Source organism: Talpa europaea (assembly GCF_964194135.1).
Source record: "Talpa europaea genome assembly, chromosome: 13".
NCBI lineage: Eukaryota > Metazoa > Chordata > Mammalia > Eulipotyphla > Talpidae > Talpa > Talpa europaea.
This window is the reverse complement of record NC_140080.1, coordinates 70,055,461-70,078,434: the sequence shown is the minus strand read 5'-3', so window position 1 is coordinate 70,078,434 and position 22,974 is coordinate 70,055,461. Positions and strand designations below refer to the sequence as shown.

The window sequence follows — 22,974 nt, the reverse complement described above, 5'->3', positions numbered from 1 at the left end:
TTGGGTAAAATTACAAAGATTAACTTCAAGACCTTTGATATTAAACTGTGTGTTCATGTCATACTTTGATTTAGAAATGATCGCATATATAATTACTCTTGTTCTGGGAATAGTGATACTGACATGTGAACCCACAGAAACCATTTATGTGCCCTGGCATCTCTCTGGGCTCCTCATAATGTTAGCAGAACATTGGGAAAAGAAGTTCTCATAGCTCTGGGCCAGGAGTTTCTCCAGAAGAGAAGGCCAATATTGCTGACCTGCCTCCTTAACCTCCAGGAAATCCCATCTGCTACTCACCCAAAGGGTAAGTTTGACAGCAAGATGAGTGACATTATGGATGTTCAATTTGTCTATGATTGTGAGAATTCTTTGTAAAGAGATTCCATTTTAGTAACATGTACAAACCTTGGAATAAAGCATTTTTTACCAGAACAAAATTATAGTGCTTTGAGGATGGTCTGTGGACATCTCGAATTTAAGCTGTGCTAAGAAGAAATTCACTAAGCCAAATAAATATTATTTTAAATATTTAGTTTTAGTCATATAGACACTAGGAAGAAAAGAGGACATCTGGTTTTCTGTGACTTCTCTTTCCTTTGCTCTCACACAGCCATCTAGTCTGAAATGGGAACAATTGGTTTCATTGGTGCACAGAGAAATGACTGTCCACTTTGCACTGCATCTTGCATTAAACATTAGAACCATTTTTAAAATTCAAACGACAGAAGGATTTTGGCAGAGTGCCAGAATTATTTCATATCCATGCATGTGAGAGAGAGCTGTGCTACCTTTCATATTGTCATCGGGGGGGATTGGGGGGTGCTCAGCAGTGGGAATGTGGCTCTAATGGCTCAGTGAGGTATGAGATGTCAAAGAAAAATGCCAGGATTTTGGATTCACTGCGTAAGACTAGTATAGGATGAATTTGGAGTCCTGGAGGGCTGTCATCAAACTGACTCTAAATCTACAATGTAAAACTTGTTAAGTCCAAGTATTTCTTTCTCATATACTCTGTCAAATATGTCTAAATACCATGAACTGAAAAGGTTAGGAGTATGAGCATAATAAGAATATCCTATAATAAGAAGGGTAAATCTGCATTATTTTTAACTTTAAAAGATGAAACAGAAGACATGAGTAGAATAGGAATCCTTTAAGTGGCCCTGGCATCTCTCTGGGCTCCTCATAATGTTAGCAGAAATCCTTCTGCTACCTCCACCCCCACCCCCCACAACCTCCACTCACCTCATCTGGTATGAAGCTGTGTGACCTGCAAATAATTTAACCTCTTTGTGTCTCAGCTTCTTTACTTACTCAGCATGGAAAATTACAATACTGTGCCAAACCAGGCAGGTTATTGAAATACTGTAAAGATGGAGTAGATTTTTGCTACTATTATAATTACTACTCTTGTCATTAGAAAATTGAAATTAAGAATATAGCTTGTTCCCCTCAAAACAGTTCCTTTTAAAATTTATCATTGTCCCACTATGAGTTTTGAATGGCTAAATATATGTGAATATAATATAAAAACAAAGCCACAGCCACATAATCTACTTAATGAGAAACTATCCTAAGAAGGAAAATACGATGAACTGAAATGAGGTTAAGTCAACAGACTAAAATTGATCCTAGTGTTTCTCAGGAAGTAGGAAGAGAGTAAGAGAAGTAGATTGAGATGTTTTGTGGAAATAGGATCGCTCCCATTACTAACTAGTAACATCTGGTTTTCCTTTCTATGGAGCATAAGTGAAAATAGTGGGTGTAAAGCTGGGTGACAGAGCAAACTTGACCCTGCTAGTGTATTAATATATTGATGATGAAGGAAAAGAAGGAAAAGAAATTAGTGTGACAAAAGTTAAGAAAAGCCAACCTTCGATTTTCATTCATTCTTTCATCTAATCATTTATTCACTGATTTCCTCATGAACTGGGTATTGTCTCAGGTGCTGTGCATGCAAAGAATAAGGCCTGGTCACATGCTAAGGTAGCTGTGGGAGAAAGTCACCTGCCCTGCAAGAGAACAGCTGAATCCTTTGCTATAGGGCTCGGGCAGGGGTGATCAACTTGGCCTTGAGAGGTGAAGGGCTTCGCGGTTTATCACTGGGTAACCCTACCTCTCCCAAAGGCCACATATCATAGAGTTTTAGGAATTATTGTTAAGATTGTTAAAGTAACAATTATATCTTAATAAAGCTGTTTAAAAAAAAGAAGGAGTTTTATATTGTGACGTTCTACCTTTCTTCCTATTTGTTACTGGCAACTTCTGAAAAAAAATAGTAATAGTAAAAATTCTTAGAACACTTCAAAGAGAGGGTTTTTTTCCATTGGGATATAGCCAAGTGGTGAGAGGAAAGGCTGCTGCCCATTTGTTAGCAGATTCTGAAGGAGAGAGCTTCAGGCAAGTGAAGCAAGGGGCAGGCCAAAATCCTGGGGTGAGCAGAAGAAAAGAGCCAAGAGGAGGATACTGGTTCAAGACTGGTTATTTCATAATACTCTTCTTTCCACTTAGCCTCTGCTCCCCTCTCGGCCAACTCCTTTTCCACCCTTCCTGGGTCTACCCATTCATTTCCCTAGGGGCCCTAGAAGAGATAGTGTCAGTGTGTAAAAAACATCTACTTAGAAGTTGGTTGGCAACAGCCAACCAGGAGCCCCTTCCAGGAAAAGAGTCATTTTTAGAAGAAAGTCAAGAAGAACAAAAATCTCAACACAAGGCACTCCTACTCAGTGATAGAATGGGTAAGCAGGGGCATAGGCCAGAGGGCTCAAATGCTATCTCCTAATGTTCTGGAAGTCACCCGAGTACCACATATTCTCAGAGGCTGACATGGACAAAGACAGAGAAATTTTGCAACGGGAAAGCTGATTATGGTCTGTGGTGAGCTTGCCTGTAGGAGAACAGAGATTCAGATGTTTTGGGTAGAGAGAGCAGAGAGGGGTGGTGTATTCTTGTGGAAATATGACTGTGGGAAGGTGAGTCTGGTTCCCAGACACACATCCAAGTGAAGAAGACTTTGATTCTTATTTCAGGTAACCATTTTCTTGGTAGAATCCAACTACCTGGGTCTGTACATTGTGAGGCACCTTCAAATAATGACCACATTTCACTGAATGGAAATTTTTATTCTTTGTGAGTTTAAATTGCTACACTGTCTTTCTTTTTCTTTCTTTCTTTTTTTTAACATCACCTTCAGTGCTGGGCTTAAATATTCCCAATCATGGGCCAGACAATAAGATGAAGCAAAATCTTCTGAGAGTCTTAAAATGTGATTGCTGAAAGGTCAAGTTAGCAATTTTCCTTTTTAATATTCCAAGCCAGTAGTGAAAGTGGAGGTATTAATACTATATCCAGACTAGAGGCTATCAGCAAAAGTCCTTTTGAAATTTCAGGCTGATAATGTAATGCAGAGGAGTTTTTACATTTCACAGGGCTGCCCACATATGCCTTGGAAAAGAAACCTTAGCTGAATACATAAGTTCCCACTCTGCCACTAATATGTGAAGAGACACAGGAAATGGGACAGGCTCTTCATGCTTCACGTCCTTCATCTGTAAAATGACAAATGTGGAAGGGCAGTCTTTAAGATCTCAGTCAGCCCTGAATTCCCTGAATTTCTGAGGGGAAATTATAAGATAATGAGGCTGAGTTTCCATCACAGTTTGTGGACATCACATTGTTTTTTGTAGCCTATTATTGACCAGTCGATTGAACACGAAGTGTGGCTACTTTCAAAGGTTGGTCAAAATACCATTTTCAATTTCTCTGTTGGCTCTAGGATCTTGTTATGACACTTCAGAAACACTGCCTTAGACAATCTGTAAAGAAGAGAGTTAAAAACATCCTCCCACTTTCTGCTTCATTAAATCCCTCCTCAGGACAGGTTATCATGCAAGACTTTCAAGCATCCATAACTTCTAGGAGTGTGGGGGGAGTTAAATAAAGGTCAGCACATGAAATGCAAATGTCCTCAAATTCCTGTGGCCTTACTGTCTAGTCTTTTTCAAATTAAAAGGTATGATAAACACAAAGAGCCTTGCTTAAGTATCTGAGTAAGAAAAAAGAGGCAGTTGGTGACTTCAGAAAATTATGCGGAATAAAGACCAAGCAGGGCAAGCGGAGAGTAGGTGGGAACTGTAGAGTGTGACAGACATTCAGCAGGTGCTTACGGGTCAAAGGCGGCCAGCAGGAAGTTAAGCAGGAGGCTGATGGACTGCTCCACATGGATTTGATGAGTGGTTGGCATCCGTTTGTTGAGCTGGTAAAAAATGGTGGAAAGCACAGCTTCCAAGCGGGCCACATTGAGTTCTATGTTTGGGTCCAGGTTGTTCAGAGCATTTTCGCGCAATGCTTCGATGACGTTCCAAATGTCCACCAGGTGCACTACATACAATTAAAGCAGAATGAATGCATCAGCCCAGAGCATTCTAGTTTCTCCTTATTTTCATCAAGTTCATGGTTCACTTTTCAATATACTTTGTGTTTGAAAATATTTTGTCTTTTTCAATGAAGTACCTATTTCTGTCTTAGCTCCTGAGAAACAGGCACCCCATGTATGTTTTTCTACTACAACTCCCAAGTTTTAGTATTTTACCTCTTTGCTCATTTCTCACACTATATTTAAAGGTCAAAATTAACATCTATTGAATTCCTGATCTTGGAATCCAAATATATAATATAAAAAATAGTTCATTATTATCAACATATCAAATATCTAGAAACCATATGAAAGATACTAAAAATAAATGTTATTTATTTGTATATCCATATATTTAAAGCCTCAATGTAAAGGAAAAATAAAATACTAATTCTGGCTGCAGTGATATAATTATAAATTACTTAAATACACTAGTTTCCATAATTATATGCAAGATTGGTGTTAGGTCCTAGGGACTCAATGGCAAACAATACAGATGTGGTTAAGGCATGAGGGATCTTACAGTCTGGTAGAGATACAGACATGATTCATAATCACACAAACAGATAATCAGACATGGTGGCATCCAGAGTGCCAGGGACAAAATGGGATTATGATATGCTCATGACAGGGTCAGAAGAACAAGGTGAGGCTGGAGGAACACTGTAGACTTGATAAGGATTTGGCTGTTTATACTGAAAGTGTGAAGACACGGTTTTGTTATTATGTTTTCTCTTTATTTAGATAACGTCGCATTAAAATGTTATATAAATTTCAGGTGTGCATCATTGAAAATCATCATGAAGACAAAGGTTTAAAGAGGAGAGTAATATGATCAGAAATGCAGCTTAAAAGTATCATTTCTGACTGTAAGGGATGAAATAAATGGAGATGGGCAGGCATGCATGTGAAGTAGCTGGAGCTTATGGCTGTGGCTCAAGTAAGAGACAGTGGCATTTCTGCATAGGTGGTAGCAGTACACAGAAAAACTATGATCATGCATGCTATATAGACTTATTTTCCAGAAGTGGCAGAATAGAAAGCATACAGATCTTGAAACACAAAGATGAGTTTTCACTCCTGGCTCTACTAATAACTAAAACTGTAGCCAAGTTATTTCACCTCTATAATTTTTTTTATTCCTTCCTTAAAATGAGGAAACTAGTACCATCCTGTGGGGAACAGTGAGGCAAGAAGAGAATGTATATATAAAATTACAGACCCTTGGCACATAGTAGTGCTCAACAATTGAGAGCTATTAGTGTTAAAATAATCAAACACCCTCTGATCTACAGCCATGCTGTGCTATAATTCACTTATAAGATCTATGGTTTAGTCTAGTTCTCCAATTTCAATGAACTAATCAACCTATAATTTTGAGCATATATTAGGTGGGTGATGTAAAAGATGCACAAATCACATCTCAGCCACAAAGGCAGATACTTATACAGTTTCATTGTCATAAATTTTGAGTTAGAGTTTGACTGGTTTTACCATACTTAGTACATAGAGACCAGATGAGGAAGGACCTTTTTGATAAAGATTTCTTGAAAACATTATTTTATTGGTAACTGCCTGGAGAGGAGCAGACCATAGCACCAAATAGTGCAGGATACCATGCAGACTGCTGGATTTTGACCAGATTCCTCTATTGGCTATCTGTATAACCTTGGCAAGTCACTTAATGTCCTTTAGTTTCAATTTTTCTCATCTGTACAGTAGGAACAATAGTTCCTCCAGGGTTCCATTGCAGGGTTACTTTGAGGATCAAATGGGATAATCCATGTAAAGCACTTCACACAGTGCTTAGTGCATAAAAAGCATTCAATATCTATTTAATTATTATTTGAGAAAGATAAGCATCACAGTCCTTGTTTAATTAAACAGGAACATTAAAAAATGTTCTAAGTTTAGAGTCATTAGGAAGTTATTAAGAAGTCTGTTTTAGGGCCTCCCTGGTGGGTTAAGCACCACACTATGAAACAATCCGCAGCCTCTGCAGCACGAGTTCGATCCCTGGTCGGTCAGGGAGCAACCCACATGGTGAGGCAGACCTCTCCTGTCTCGCCTGCTAAGCACTCTCAACAGTGTATTTCAGTCAATCTGCCTGTTCTGTTCCCTACACTGTCTCTGGTGGATCCTCTCACCCCCGCATCTCTGACCTGTACCCCAGCTCTTGTATGCATAAATAAATAAATAATTAAAAAAGAAGTCTGTTTTAAAGTTTTGACAGTTGTATAAATATGTTGCTTACTGTTGGTAAATCATTGTAGGAAATGAGGACATTTAAGTTGTGCAATGATGATGACATGCCACAAGATGGCACTGTGCACATTTTACTAAATAGTTCTGACGCTTTAACTGTCCATCAGGGAGCACACCTGCTATCAGGCATAGGCAATATGAAGTGGAGTTTCCTCATTTAAGTAATTGCTTAATTTTGCATTAATACAGTAGATAAAGCAGTCTTTTACATAATACAATTAGTTAACAATAACCATATCAAGAACAAAATATATTCTTAAAAGTATACTTTATAGAATCTTAAAAGCAGTATTGTTAGTTTCATACCTTAATTATTAATGTATCACAGTTTGTTTTTATAAATAAGTGGAAATAAACCAAGCTTCAACAGTGTGCCTTAAATCCAGGCAATGTGAGATTGAGAAGGGTAAGGTCAGGGTTGGGGGGGTGGGTGTTTGCACAGAGAAGAGTTGGTTGTTGTCAATTGACATTTCTTATTTGTTTGAGCAGATTTGAGTATGACTGTTTGGGTCTTACACTATTTTAGGATATGGACTATTATGTTCATAGTTATAAATGACTTATATCCAAGTGTCCATGGAAAAAGTACAAAAAAGTGCAAAAAAGTATACCTATATGGAAATGACTAATGTCATAAACTTTATGAGAACTAATAAAATCATATAAATAGGGTAAAATGCAGGATAGAGGGTATAAAGAGTCAGAATATCAAAAGAGAGCTTTAGAATTTAGTACATTTCATGATTTCGTCCAGAGCAACTTTCCCTGCTCCACATCATAAAGTCTGGGTCCAGGACTGAATCCAGGCATGATATTTTTCCTCAAGCTCTTGAAAAAATCTAAAATTTCCTAAGCCCAATTCTACCACTCACTGATCTCAAAATTCAGGAGGGTGGGAACAGGGGTTTGAGGAAGCTTTCAGGTGATTGTGATAGCCACTGATTATAAACCGTTACAAGGTCTCCAGAGTGCTTGCAGCTGGGCAAGTCCATAAACAATCACCGTGACTTCACGGTGGGCATTTTGGATCAGTTTTCTCAGCTGTGGCTGAACTTCAGCATCACCGAGAAGGTTATACCATAGCCCCTGCCCACTAATGCCTGTGCTGCTGGCCCAGGACCAGTCACACCTGGAGTAGCCTTGAGCTTGGCCATTAGAAATGTAGACCCTCAGGCTCTCAGCCCAGACCAAGAGAATCAGAATATGCATCTTAACAATCTCCCCAGGGAGTCTGTATTCATATTAAAATGTGAGAAGCACTGCTGAAGATAGTAATTCTCAGACCTGTGGCTTCAAGACAGCCTGCTATGTCCTAATAGGTTGTGGGTTGTGTTGCGAGCTAGTAACTATCAATAGTTTATGCAGTTTAAGAATGACTTATATACCTGTGTATACATATGTTGTTTTGGAGGGGTTCAAGATTTGTAAGATCACTCATTGAATTATGATGTGTTTTCTTAATTAGAAGAAAAGGAAATGTATTCAGGCTGGGAATTGAACAAAATCTGTCCATATGCCATTGGGAATGTTCATGTCCTCTGGTGCAGACAGTGTGCATGTGTGTGATTGTGTGTATGTGTGTATCCATGTACACACACTTTTAATCCCTTCTCATCCTTGCCACCCATGCTTAAAGTGGTGGTGATGTATCTGAAGTTTTGTTATAACTGTTTTCCCATCTCTAGATGTGCAGGTAAATACACAGAGTTTAGCTGTTGGCTTCTCATCAAATCCCACAGGAGACAGGTTGTTTTTCTTGAAATCTCACCCAATTCTTCTCCGTAGACATAAGCTTCCTGACCTTCAGTGCAACATTCCCACATGAATTTTTCATTGTAACCACACTACAGAGTATGAGCACCAGATTCAGATGATATTTCTGATTAGCCAAATTGTGTTTGTTCACAGAGCTGACTCTGAAAATGTTTGTTGGCTTATAGGAAGGTTAATTATAGAGATTCATTCTTAGTTATCCAATAGAATTCGAATGTTCTTGGCACTAAAAGATGAACACCTCTACAAGCATTGTCTTTTTTCTATAACAGCTCTCAAAAGGAAAGTTTTGTTCAATATTTTAAATGCTAAGAAGATTTTAAGTAAAAATCCCTTTTAGGAGCTTCACATGTGGGTCAACAACCACAGAGGTGGGGGTGCGAGGGGGTGAGGGGTATGAGGAGGTGGGGAGAGGAATGCATTTTCTAGTGTCAGGAGCAAGTCCAGGTTCTCTTTAGACTCATTACACTAAGCCACTAGATAGCCTATATTCTTATTCTTCCGCTCCACAGACAACACGCTTCATTCAAACAATGAGTATTTTCTTGGCGCTTATTATGTTTCAACACTATTCTGGGTGCTAGAATTATCATGGACAGGCAGGCTCCTCACCACACAGAACTTACTCACAGATGGTAGCAGATAGAGATATTTTAGCAAACAAGTACACTGAACTTGCAGAAATACTCTTTTATTTCCCCTCCTGTAGGGTAAGGAAAAAATGTCAGGCTTTTCTGCCCTCCCGCCATCAGGATAGATGATGGATCATTGTGGTCCTGAATGCATGCCTGATGGTGGGCACCTGGAGTAGGGTGTGGGCAGAGGTAGATGGGATTCACCTGGGCTGAGACTGGGCTTTTAAGGGCGGCGTCACGGGGACACCGGTAGCAACCGAAAGAGAAGCTAAGCGAGAAGCAAGAGAAGCAGACGCCCAGAGAAGGCCGGAGAGCCCGCAGAGTGAAGACCTGTTGGGGGCTGGGAGGCCTGCCAGCCTCCCGGTCCCCCAGCACCCCTGCCTGCCATATGCCTGGTGAACCCCAATAAAAGACCTGCAAAACCCTGAGGGCTCCAGAACTCCTCCTTTACCCGGTCTGCATGGGATCAGAAAACCTGCTCGGTGTCCAGACCTGACCTTACATCCCCCCTCCCTGGGATCAAAGCTAGCGGGCTTGAATTTAAGGGCCTCTTCATGTGTACAAAAGGAATCATATTCACCTTTCTTACATTTTTTTATCTGATAGGTATTGTGGGGAATAATGAAAATTTACAAGAAAAACCATCAATTATAAAGCAATATATACATTTTGTTTTATTTGTATTTTTGAGAGAAAAGAGGCATTAAAATTTACTGTCATATTCTGATAAATGGTCACTCCCTCTTTAATTATTTGCTCCACTCTGTCTGTTGTAAGGATATTTGTCCTTTAACAAAAGCTCAAAATTTCAGGTTTGTTTACTTTGAATGCATGGGATGATGTTATTAATCGATGGGAGACTATTATAGTGATGACTCTTAGTTCAGTTTCAGATCACACTAATCTTGAAATTTAGAGAGTCTCAGCTCATAAGAGAAAAAATATTTTAATGTTGTAGGGTAAGGTAAAAAAGTATCAGGCTTTTCTGCCCTCCTGCCATCAGGATTGATAATGGATCCCTGTGGTCCTGAATGCATGCCTGATGGCGGGCACCTGAAGTAGGGTGTGGGCATATGTAGATGGGATTCACCTGGGCTTATAAGGGTGGCATCATGGAACAGAACAGAAAAGAGATCAGAACAGAAGAGAGAAAGAGAACAGACCACCAGGAGAAGGAGAGGACAAGGCCACGAGAGAATGCCAGAGAGCCCAGCAAGAGTGAAGACTTGCTGGGGGCCCAGGAGGCCTGCCAGCTTCCTGGCCCCACAGCATCCCTGCCTGCCTCCTGGCCCCCAGCATCCCTGCCTGCCATGTACCTGGTAAAATGTAAAATAAAGCCTGCAAAAGCCACCAAGGGCTCCAAGATTCCTCCTTACCCCATCTGCGCAGTCATAGAGATCCTGCACTGTGCCCTTCCTGGCACTACTTCCCCTACTTTTATTGTATGTGTAGAATGAACCTATGGAGGAAGACTGCCATATGTTTATACATACAGGTGGGAACAGAAACAAAATGAGATTCCATAATGTTTTCAAAAGAAATTAAACCCAAGCATCAATCTGAAAGATTCCACAATACTTTATGCTTGGTGTTTGTAGGGTAAAGAAAATGTCAGGCTTTTCTGCCCTCCCGCCATCAGGATAGATGATGGATCATTGTGGTCCTGAATGCATGCCTGATGGTGGGCACCTGGAATAGGGTGTGGGCATAGGTAGATGGGATTCAGCTGAGCTAAGACTGTGCTTTTTAAGGGCGGCGTCACGGGGACGCCAGCAGCAGCAGTAGAAGCAGCAGTAGAAGCCGAAGCAGAAGCCAAAAGAGAAGCCGAGAAGTAGCAGAACGAACGTTAGAGCCCAGATAGAGTGAAGACTTGCTGAAGACAAGCCAGCACCCCTGCCTGCCATATGCCTGGTGAACCCCAAATAAAAAACCTGCAAAACTACTGAGGACTCAAACTCCTCCTTTACCCGGTCTGCATGGGATCAGAAAACCTGCACTGTGCCCAGTTCCTGCCCCTACAGTGTTTTAGGTGATTTAACAGAATATGAAAGCCTGGCCATCAGAGAGGTTGCAGTTTCCAAGGGGCAGACACACGTGGATGTCCTAACTGAAGATCAACACATGGCATGATTAGCAAAAGTCCATACCTGTAGTTAAGATTAAAAATAATGCTACGGGGATAAAAATATTGGGATGTGATTGTGGACTAGAAACTTTGGAAAGGTTTAGAGGAGTAAGAGGAGATAGGGCGCAAGTTAGTTCCTGAGTGACAAGAGGATGCAATTACATGGAGCTGAGGAGGGAAGGATACTTCTAGAAGAGGAGTGAGTGACCAATGGCACAGAGCAATGAATGAAGAAAATGTGATCAGAAATTGTATTGACCTTCCTGGCCAAGGAGTTTGTGCTGGGGTTTACCTTAAAGCAGGTTCTGTAACTCAGTAATCTCCATTATCCATTATTTGACTGTTATTTTTTCAGCAAGCAAATGAAGAGATTGAGAATTCACAATCTATAATGTTTAAAGTTTAGTTTCATTTTCTAATTACCATGTTAACTAACTTTGATCCCTTCTGAGAACCACCAAGTCCAGCAGTGAAAACCAGTGTATTCTTCAGACGAGTGGGTGTAGGGCAGGACTGGACATGGAGCAGGTTTTCTATGATCCAGCAGACCGGGTAAAGGAGGAGTCAGAGCCCTCAGTGGCTTTTTGCAGGCTTTTATTGGGGTTTACCAGGTACACAGCAGGCAGGGTACTGGGGGGCCGGGAGGCTGGCAGGTCTCCCAGCCCCCAGCAAGTCTTCACTCTATCTGTTCTCTCCGTCTGTAAGGTAAGGAAAAAATGTCAGGCTTTTCTGCCCTCCCGCCATCAGGATAGATTATTGATCCCTGCGGTCCTGAATGCATGCCTGATGGCAGGCACCTGGAGTAGGGTGTGGGCAGAGGTAGATGGGATTCACCTGGGCTAAGACTGTGCTTTTAAGGGCAGCATCACGGGGACGCCAGCAGAAGCCGAGAGAGAAGCAAGAGAAGCAGAAGCCTAGAGAAGGCAGGAGAGCCCATAGAGTGAAGACCAGCCCCCCAGTACTCCTGCCTGCCATGTACCTGGTAATCCCAATAAAAACCTGAAAAACCACTGAGGACTCTGACTCCTCCTTTACCCGGTCTGCTGGATCAGAAAACCTGCACTGTGTCCAGTCCTGCCCCTTACACCGGCCTTCTCTCTCTCTCGGCTTCTGTTCTGCTACTCTCTTGGCTTCTTTCGGCTTCTACTGGCATCCCCATGACATCGCCCTTAAAAGCCCAGTCTCAGCCCAGGTGAATCCCATCTACCTATGCCCACACCCTACTCCAGGTGCCCGCCATCAGGCATGCATTCAGGACCGCAAGGATCCATCATCTATCCTGATGACAGGAGGGCAGAAAAGCCTGACATTTTTTCCTTACCCTACAGTGGGTCTCAAGTTGTGGCCCCTGATTCCATAGGTCTGGGGTGTAGTCAGGGCATTTCTAGCCTTAAACAATTCCTTGAGTGAGTCTGAAAGATCATGTAGTTTAAAAACCACTGCTATGGAGCATGACTTAAAAGATGGAGTCAGATGAGAGACAGGAAGGATAGGAAACTCCTGCTCATTTGATTTAGAGGAAACTTTAAAGGATATCAAGAGAATCTTGGAAAATGATGGGCAAGCTAGTCATGTATTAGCCAGTTGTTAAGAAGTCCTCAATTAATTTAATTTTTTGTCCTTCAGGCCTTTAATCATGACAAAATACTGTTTAAGAACCTGTTCTCCAGATGTTGATTCTGTTCTCCTGTTCTTCAGATGTACATCATTCATAATTATGCACATCTGAAACTTACATAATGTTATGTTACTTCAAAAACTAAAAGAAAAAAATAGCTGGTAGGGAGGAAGAACTCAATTAATTGGTATGCTTTGCCAGGGTCAACAAATGTATTTTGATGTGATTACATTGATGATGTGACCCTCCACTCGCATTAACCAAACACTGAGTTTGGAAAGAATGTTAATAAAAGCAAAATTTTCAGACTTTATTTCATTAGTAAGTCATATCTTTCTAAAATATGAATCTAAAAACAATGGAGCAGTTCACCACATTATTTCATGCTTCCAACAAATTCAAAATCTTCCTTGCTCCTAAGGTATACCTTTATCACCAAGCTAGTTCTCTTTGGTTAAGGATCCTTGGAGTGAAGCATCATATCTTGCACAGATAACATTTTAGTTTCACTTTAATTTCCTCGTTAGGAGATAGATGATTTAATGGAGCATCAGGAAAAGGCCCACAAAATATTTCTGCTATAAATTTAAATTGAATATCATGTCTATCCTCAAAGGTTCTGAGAGTCCATACATTGCCTATTAAGAAAAAAAGTATTCAGTGTTCCCTTGATTGAAGACCAACATCATGATTCAAAATGAGGTATAATAATTGTTGGTTCAATAGTTGTCATATTGTAAATTAAATTTAACTAAATTCAATTGAACAAGCATTTATTAAGCCTATTATTTTACAAAATATTGTACGAAGTATTTTACAAATAATAAGAGAAGATAAATGAAAAGAAAGATTTGAACAATAACTAATTTCTCACTGTTAGTATTTAACTTTGCTCAGAATTTATTTAATAACTTTAGAGTCAAGAAAATCTATCTTATCTCCCCTCTGGATACTCATTTCAGACTTAACTGGATAACTCAGTATAGATTCTTTCAATGTACCTTTTCCACCTCTATAACTAGTGTCCTACTTTGGGCATTTACCCCCTTCTACTTAGATTTTCACAGAACGCCTTTTTGCCCATCTTCATTTTTGTCCTTTAACAACTATCTTAAGAAATATTGTAATGCTCAGTGCTGGTCAAGCCATTCTCCATCACCTATTGAGTAAAACCAAGCTATTAGGTATAAAAAATAATGTCTGGGGCCTCCCCGGTGGCGCAGCAGTTGAGCACTGGGCTGTGAAGCTGCCTGCAGCTTCTGCGGCGCTGGTTCGATCCCCGGCTGCCGGTCGAGGGTCCCACATGGCACGCAGACCTCTCCTGCCGCCCGCTGCTCCCCTCGGCAGTGTGTTTCTCAGTCTGCCTGCTCTGCAATCCCCTCTGGCTCTGGTGAATTCTCTCACCCTCCCACACTTCTGTCTGTACCCAGTGCTTGCATAAATAAATAAATAAATCTTAAAAAAAAAAAATAATGTCTGGACTCCAGTCTCCTAATTTTAACCTTACCTCCCACTATTATCCAGTTTCTCCTCATTGGCTTGTGCTCTAGCCGTAGGGACATCTTGCAAGTCCAGGATATGTAATTTTCTTTCTTTCTTTCTTTCTTTCTTTCTTTCTTTCTTTCTTTCTTTCTTTCTTTCTTTCTTTCTTTCTTTCTTTCTTTCTTTCTTTCTTTCTTTCTTTCTTTCTTTCTTTCTTTCTTTCTTTCTTTCTTTCTTTCTTTCTTTCTTTCTTTCTTTCTTTCTCTCTCTCTCTCTCTCTCTCTCTCTCTCTCTCTCTCTCTCTCTCTTTCTTTCTCTCTCTCTCTTTTCCTTCCTTCCTTCCTTCCTTCCTTCCTTCCTTCCTTCCTTCCTTCCTTCCTTCCTTCCTTCCTTCCTTCCTTCCTTCCTTCCTTCCTTCCTTCCTTCCTTCCTTCCTTCCTTCCTTCCTTCCTTCCTTCCTTTTTCTCTCTTTTTCTTTCTGTCTTTCAGATTTTTTATTTATTTAAGAACTGGGTACAGGCCAGATGTGTGTGGGGGTGTGTGTGAGAGGATTCACCAGAGACAGAGTGGGGAACAGAACAGGCAGATCTACTGAAATACACTGCTGAGGGGAGCAGTGGGCGAGTCAGGAGAGGTCTGCTGCACCATGTGGGTCACCTCCCTGGATGGGGATGGAACTCATGCTGCAGTGGCTGTGGATAGCTTCATGGTGCTGATGCTTAACCCTTTGCACCACCAGGGAGGCCCCATCCTTGTCTTTCTGGTATGTGTATTTACTTATCCTACTTCCTTCAAGTGTTTCCTTCAATCTACTATTTCTCAAGGTCTTAACACATGTATATTCCTAGGAAGTCCATTCTGATGCCCTAAGTTAGAATGATAGATTTTTTCCCTGTTTTTGTTGCTCCCAGACACCTTCACATATAAATTAGACCCTTTATGACACTCTGCATTTCTCAGTTATTAAATGCACAAGTGTTTCCTGCATTTTTTAGACAAGTCCTTGGTTGGACTTTGGCAAGGAGGGTTTCTAAATGGTAAGATAAATTTTATGATCAGGGTCATGTGTGTGTTTTGGGGACAGAATCCTTGGATTTCATGATAATCTCCCAAAGATACAAAGGGAGAAAAGCATAAAATCCACAGCACTAAGTTATAAACAATTTGAAGACATGGACTATGTCTTGTTTATCTTTGTATTCCTCTCAGCTACTTGAATAATTTTTTTGTTTTTTTTTGGTGGGACCCTTGCCGGCGGCTGGGGAATGAACCAGTGCTGCAGAGGCTGTGGACAGCCTTGCAGCCAGCCCAGCGCTCAACCGCTGCGCCACTAGGGGATCTTTGTTCAACAATACTTGATTAATGGGATAGAGAGACTATTGTTTGCCAGATGTTATAGACATAATATCTAGAAGCTTTCCCTTTACCTTATGATATTGTAACACACTCAATGGGATGTGGTTTCTTACTGAGCGTGGTTTCCACAACACACTTGGCATTTCTGATATACTATGGCTTGAAGAACATGTTAGGATCCTAGGTGCAAGAGGTCACTTTTCAAGAAAAGGAGCATTCACAGGGATTGTCTTCTACTTTTTCTTTATAGTTGTCTCAGGGCCCTGCATCTTAGGCCTATTTGACCAACATAAACAATAACTGACAACAAGCACATGGACACTGAAGAGTGGATATGCAGCAATTGACTGGCAAATGTCATTTTTCTGCACTCTTTCTGTACAGTTTAAATATATAATTAACTGTCTTTGTGCAATGAAAGAAAGTAAATAAACAGAAAATATATTTCATTTGCCCATTCAGAAAATAGCTATAGCCCAGTTTCCCAGTTCATGAAAAATTGTTTGGGAGATGGGTTAGCCTTTGCGAGGAAGGTATTTCTATATAGCTAATAAGCAGTAGTGATTATCTACAGGTATCTTGGGTTAAAGAATATGGGAAGTGCATTTTTCATTAGAAATTAGTAGAAAGTACTGATGAGAAAAATCTAATATAAAAGTCAAGGTGCATAGTAGGAAATATCTTGACCACCTCTTTTTCTAGTTCTTTCAGAAATGACCATCACAGTGTAGACTTTGACCACCTCCATGAGGTAGTAGCAACCAGATAGCACTTGGCTTCAGGTTCTTGCTGTATACCTCTGAAGCTTGAGCATTAAGCACCTGAAACTCACCTAGCACTCACATACGTGCTACATAGAAGCATATGGGTGTTAACTCCGGTGGGCTACAAATGGGCATGTTCAGGACAGAACAGCCAGATTAGAACCTCCTTCTTTTTTTCCACTGCGTAGACAGTTCTGGGTTTACATCTCACAAGATTAATTAGAAGTTCCTTTGTTATCTATTGGTTTTCTTCCTTATTTCAGTTCTGCTCTGGGCTTACTCTCCAAATGAGCTATTTTTACATAGGCCTTGTTGTGGAGTCTGCTTTCTGGGGAAGCACAAGTTAAAGCCCTGATGATTCTAATTAACTCCCTACCTATCACAGATACATTATTATAAAGTGCATATGGAACATTCTCCAGGATAGATCACATTTGGGTCACAAAACAATTGTTAATGAGTTGACAAAGACTGGAATCATATCACATATCTTTTCTGTTCATGATATCAAACTAGAAACCAACCACAAAAAGAAAATGAAAATAAGCTCAACTCTCTGGAGACATGCTGTGAATGGCAAGTGGCTAAGGAGGAAATAAAGAGGGGAAATAAAAAAAATACCTGGAAACAAATTAAATAAAGATAAAAGTTAGCAGAATCTATGCGATGCAACAAAACAGCACTAAGAGGAAAGTATATAGTAACACAGGCCCACATCAAGAAACAAGATCTCAAATAAATAATCTAATCTTACAAACTAAACCCAAAGTCACTAAAAGGAAGGAAATAATACAACTTAAAATGGAAATAAACAAAATAGAAATAAAAAGTTCAAAAGATGTGCGAAATATTTTAAACATCACACAATGTTTTTTTCTTCTGAAAATGAAATTTTACTCAGGGGACTGATAGGTTACATAACAGCTTCTAGAGCAATGTTTTGGGGTGTATATACTATTTGATATTCAAAAAAATAAGAAGCTTGAGAATAAATAGAAAACATTCAGATTCCAAACCTGACATTGTTTGAATATAAAATTTATACACTAGGGAATATTACCACACTTACCCTCCCCCATACCCTCATGGTCTAGCATAATACTTTGCAAAGAATAACTATCAGTCCATAATAGTTGAGTAAATGTGTAAGTGAGTGACTCATAATAAAAACAATAGGAAAATGTTAACAAAACCTCAACAAGGAGTAAATCAAGGTGGTCTTGCAAATGAGTTTCCTGTAGGTGTGGTTATGTGAGAGCAATTCTCCCATCATTGTCTCTCTGACAATGTTTTCTTTCAATGTTCACCAGATCCCCAAGATCTGGGAGATAGGCTGTGTGAGAGCACCATCGGGGTATCCCTACATGGCTCTGCAGACTGGGTCTGGGCTGATCTGGAAGGCTGCCAGGAGCATAGCTTGGCAGACCACTAAGGGAAGTTCACTGAGTCTTACAGTTGCACCCGTTAGATGGGGTTGGCAAAGCTTGAAAGGCATTCTTGTGTACATCACTCTTTCCCAACTGACTGGGGCACTTAAGGATGATGTACTCTCCTAAATTGTGGGAATAAAAATGCTTAGTTGACACAGCTTCCTGGTATAATGCTGGAGCAAGAGACCAAAGGAAGATGATGGATGTGACATCCAGATGATAGAAAGAAGATTGCAGGTGTTGGCTTAGTTCATAGGTTGCAGAGTAACAGTAGCTTGAGCAGACAAAGCTCCTGGAATTCTCTGAAAATGCATACATTGTGCAAAAATGAAAAATGATGTAAAATATATAAAATTAAAAATTAAAAAAACAAATATACTAACAAGAAAACAAAACACTGAATCTTCACAATCTTAAAAATAAAAATAACTAAAGAAAAGAAACATCTTCAAATTCATATCACAAACATCAGGATTTTGAAATCAAAGTTTTGCTCTATCAGAAATTTGCTCTGATTAAAGGGGAAACAGTTTTGCCATAAGTTCAGCGTGCCCAGAGAGGAGCAGTTTTTCCATTGTTAAATTCCTCGGGCATTTTTAATGGGTTTGTTTACATTGTAATGCCACCACCAACTTCCCCACTGGGAATTTTTGGGAACGGTGTATTCTAACACATGCACTTTTCTTTATTCTAAACAAGTGTCTAGAATGATTCAACATCAGGAATGAAAATCTGCACAAAAACATTTGGGACAATACAAACAAAGATAATTATGCTCTGAGGGTTTTGTCATCTGCCACTTACTTCTCTGTGAAAGTTCCTGTTCTTCCTTCTGACTCTGACTGGAGAAAGCTCTTCTCGTTCCTACACATCTCTGTGATCTATTTCTCTTTCCTGACTTTCGACTTTAAACTTTATTTCTCATCTAAGGTTATATGTTATAAACTGGAAAACAGAAAAGTGTATGTCATGGGCAGAATCCCAAGAGGCCTCCCCTTTCTTTTCCCCTCTCTCCTGTCACCAGGATCCTGATCTTCTCCCAGTTATTCAATCAAATAGTAATCCAGATACTGCTGTGAAGGAATTTTGCACATGTAATTAAGATCCCAAATCAGTTGACTTTAAGACAGGGAGATCACTCCAGTGGGACTGACTTACACTTTTCTTTAAAAGCAGAGTTTTCCCTGCCTAGTCAAGGAGGAGGACATCAGAGAGACCTACTCTGCCTGGAATGGAAGAAAAAGCAAACATCCCTGTTCTAGATGGCCTACGGGGCCATTGTGGCAAGAAATAAGGGTGGCCTGTGGGAACTCAGATCAGTCCCCAGCTGATTGTCAGCATGGAAGAAGGACCTCGATCCTCCAACCATAATGAAATGATTTTTTCCAACATACAGTTCATTTGAAGAGGATGCTGTGACCCAGACAGGCTGTTGCATTTCTGAACCAGAGAAATTGACATTATAAATGTGTGTTGTTTTAAACTGTTAAGTGTGCGGAAATTTGTTATGCAACAATAGAAAACTGACACAGGCAGTCAAAAATCCACGTATTGAAAAGTGAGGCAGAGAGGAGGAATATGCTGGTACGTTAGCTTGAAGAAGAAAGGAAAAACACTAATTTGAAGGGATGTATGCCCTCTTAAGTTCATTGCAGTACCTGCAGTAGTCAAGTTATGGAAACAACTGAAGTGATCAAGGACAGATGAGTGGATTAGGAAGTCAATGGAATACTACCCAGATATAGAAGAGAAAAGATGACATCTTGCCATTTGTGACAGCCTGGGTGGAGGGGATTATGCTAAGTGAATATGTCAAAAGGAGGAAGTTAAATACTGGATGATTTCACTCATGTGTGGAATCTAGAGAAACAAGACAAAGGAACAGAGGAAACTAGAACAAAGCAAAGCATAGAATTATGATTGCTGAATCGATGCTATCAGAGAGGGTGGTTAAGAGTTGGGAGCAAAGAAGAGAGAGGACTATTCTCATCATAATGGACTGTGATGGAGCATATGGATACCTGGGGATGTAGGGAGGGGTGTGGTAAAATAACCTCTGAAGAAATGTGAACCTACACCTGAGTCATAAAAGGTGTTGTAAAACAATGTCACCTCAATAAAATAATACAATACAAATAAAGGGAAAATACAGGGTATTTGTATTTATCACTAAAAAATATCTAAAGGATAATCCTGCAACAAAAGACTCATCACTTGGCTGGTAGCAGATCTGTCTCATTAGGCAAATTCATTCATTTATAGAAGAATATTTGTTCAGGATTTTCTGCATCTATAGCACTCACTTGAGCTAATTTCCTAGTGATGGAGAAACCTTCTCATAAACAGGTAAATGCATTTTTGTTTCACAAGAAATCCTGAAAGTTTAAACATATAAAAGACATAAGCACATGTTCTAACTTTAAATTATATCTGGATGAAGGATACACTTTAAAATGTTTCATTTATTTGAGAAAAGATAATTTTAAGAAACTCTAAATGCCCAGGTACAAATATATACCATTCCTCCTCTTTTCCTTTTAGACAACATTTTAATTAAATCTTCATTGATATGAGTTATAGCAAGAAAATTCCAACAAGAAGAACTAAAAGTTGTCAGCAAAAAGATGTACGAAGAACTGAAAAATGTACAATGTCAGCTTTGAGTGTGGGGAGTATTTTCTGGCCTCATTTTTGTTCTCACTATTAAACAGAAGGGATTAGAGATTTCCGATTTATTTCTCACATAGCCTTTTGTTGTTTATGAACTGAGAGCTCCGTTTCATTGATTTCAAAGTCATTTCTGAAAGAAGATTTGCTGACATTACAGGGTATCTGGACCATTAACCATGTCAATGCTAACCGAGGAAATGATATTCTAGCTGAAACCAATTATTTGTTTAAAATAAAGACTGAGATCTTCCCATTTCACACTCTTACAAGTGCTATATAGATACTTATTTTGTGAAAAGTTACTAGGAAACCTGGAAACTAAAGAGAAGGCTATTGATTAGAAAAGAGCATTAGGAATATTATTTGTGTTCTGCATTCTATCTCATACCTTTCAGAAAATTAAATACCAATTGTTGTCCTGTAATTTTTAGAGGCATTCATTATTTTATTCTAGGAGGGGATATGCTAGACAGAGGCACACGGGAGAGCATAATAGGGTACAAGGTGAATGGTAAGGGAAGAAGCTGATGAAGAAATAGATCCTATGGAGAAAAGTTGAAGAAATGGAGGATCTTTGCCTGAAAAAAAGAGATGGGTTTCTTACAAAAATTCTTATAAAACTGAGGTTGGTAAATTTTTTTTGTGAAGCATAAGGCACTATCGTGGATATTATGAGAAAACAAATTTTTACATTTTTACTGATGAAATTAAAAATATAACAATTTAGTATTTTTTTTAATGCTGGTTTACTCAAGAGAAAAATAGAATTCTTTTTGGGGGGATAACTGCATGCTTAATTACGGCTACAAGCTAGTTTTTCCTGTTATCAAGTTTGTCATGAGTATTCATGATACTTCGTTCATGGTCCACACAAAATAGGTGCTGAGCCACACTGAGCCCAATGGCCACAGTTTCATGGCCTCCTGTATGGAATTTTCTTTTTTTTTTTTTTTGCAATTCAAAATTTTTATTTATTATTTTTAAATATTATTTTTTTAATTTTTTACATCATTGTTCATTTTTAAACAATATTTGCTTCCCCCTACCCCTTCAGGTATAGTCCCCATAGAGTTTCCTTCACCAATGCACCCATGCACCATCACCTCAGTCCCCTGTGCTCCTCCCTCCCGCCCTCTGATCCCTCTCCCTCCTCCTCCCCTGCAGGATGTCTCTGATTTATAATTGTCTGGTTTTGCTTTGTTGTGTTTTGTACTGTTATTATTTTTTTACGCTGATGTCTTATTTGGTTCCCCTATATTCCTGCTATAAGTCAAACCATCTGATATTTTTTTCTTTCCTTCTGGCTTATTTCACTGGACACAAAAACATTGATTCAAAAGAATACCTGTACCGCTATCTTTATGGTAGCACTATTCACAATAGGTAAAACCTGGAAACAACCCAAATGCCCAAAAATAGATGACTGGATCAAGAATATGTGGAATATATACACAAGGGAATATAATTCAGCAATCAAAAAAGCAACGTGGATGGAACTAGAAGGCATTATGCTCAGTGAAATAAGCCAGATGGAATTTTTTTAAACATTTATTTTATTTATGCACACAAAAGCTGGGGTACAGGCCAGAGGTGCAGCGGGTGAGAGGATTCGCCAGAGACAGAGCGGGGAACAGAACAGGCAGATTGACTGAAGTACACTGCTGAGGGGAGCAGCGGGTGAGACAGGAGAGGTCTGCTGTGCTATGTGGGTTGCTCTCTGGCCAGCTAGGCATTGAACTCATGCTGTAGAGGCTGTGGACAGCTTCATAGGTTGTGTCTTAACCCCTTGTGCCACCAGGGAGGCCCCCTGTATGGAATTTTTTAGAACTCTGGGAAGCAGATATTATCAGCATCCATCAGGAATTGCATTAAGGGAAATAAACATGAATGCCTGTGATAGGAATCAATGCTGTATATGGAAAACCATAAACAGAGCAGGCGAAGGTTGTGAGGAAGGAAACATGGGGAATTAACTAACATTGCTGATCTCTAAATTTTGATATAAAAGAAATATGCTAAATATCTATATACTTCGTGCTCTATCCAGATAATATTTTTCTAAATGATGACTTTACAAATTTTTTTTTGTATATTTTTCGTTCATTAAGTGATTTTAAGCTTAATTTTGTTAATATACAAAAACAATTTTACTTGTAGATAAGGTCTGGACCTGAAAATAAACAACCTTTTCTCAATTAAGGACCACAGATTTCTATGAAGTAAATACCATATAAGAGTTCCCAATAAAGCCATGCACTTACATATATAGATCCTGATTTTTTTTTATTTATTATAAAGCAAATCTCCATTATAAGCTACCATAATTTATTTTTTTATTTTTAAATTTTTTTAAAGGATAAATACTTTTTTAAAAAATTAATTTATTTATTTATGCAAGCACTGGGTACAGTCAGAAGTGTGGGAGGGTGAGAGAATTCA

General features: G+C 39.4%; 1 protein-coding gene across 11 annotated transcripts in view; it reads right to left on the bottom strand.

The window, feature by feature from the left end:
• Positions 1–22,974, bottom strand: part of DTNA (dystrobrevin alpha) — a gene marked incomplete at both ends in the record, with an annotated part of 118,948 nt that overhangs the window by 83,095 nt on the left and 12,879 nt on the right. For all 11 annotated transcript variants that reach the window (XM_084252313.1, XM_084252316.1, XM_084252317.1 and 8 more), the window contains one exon: positions 4,170–4,383. In XM_084252313.1, the coding sequence (XP_084108439.1) occupies positions 4,170–4,383 (214 nt within the window). The remainder of the gene's footprint in view (positions 1–4,169; positions 4,384–22,974) is intronic.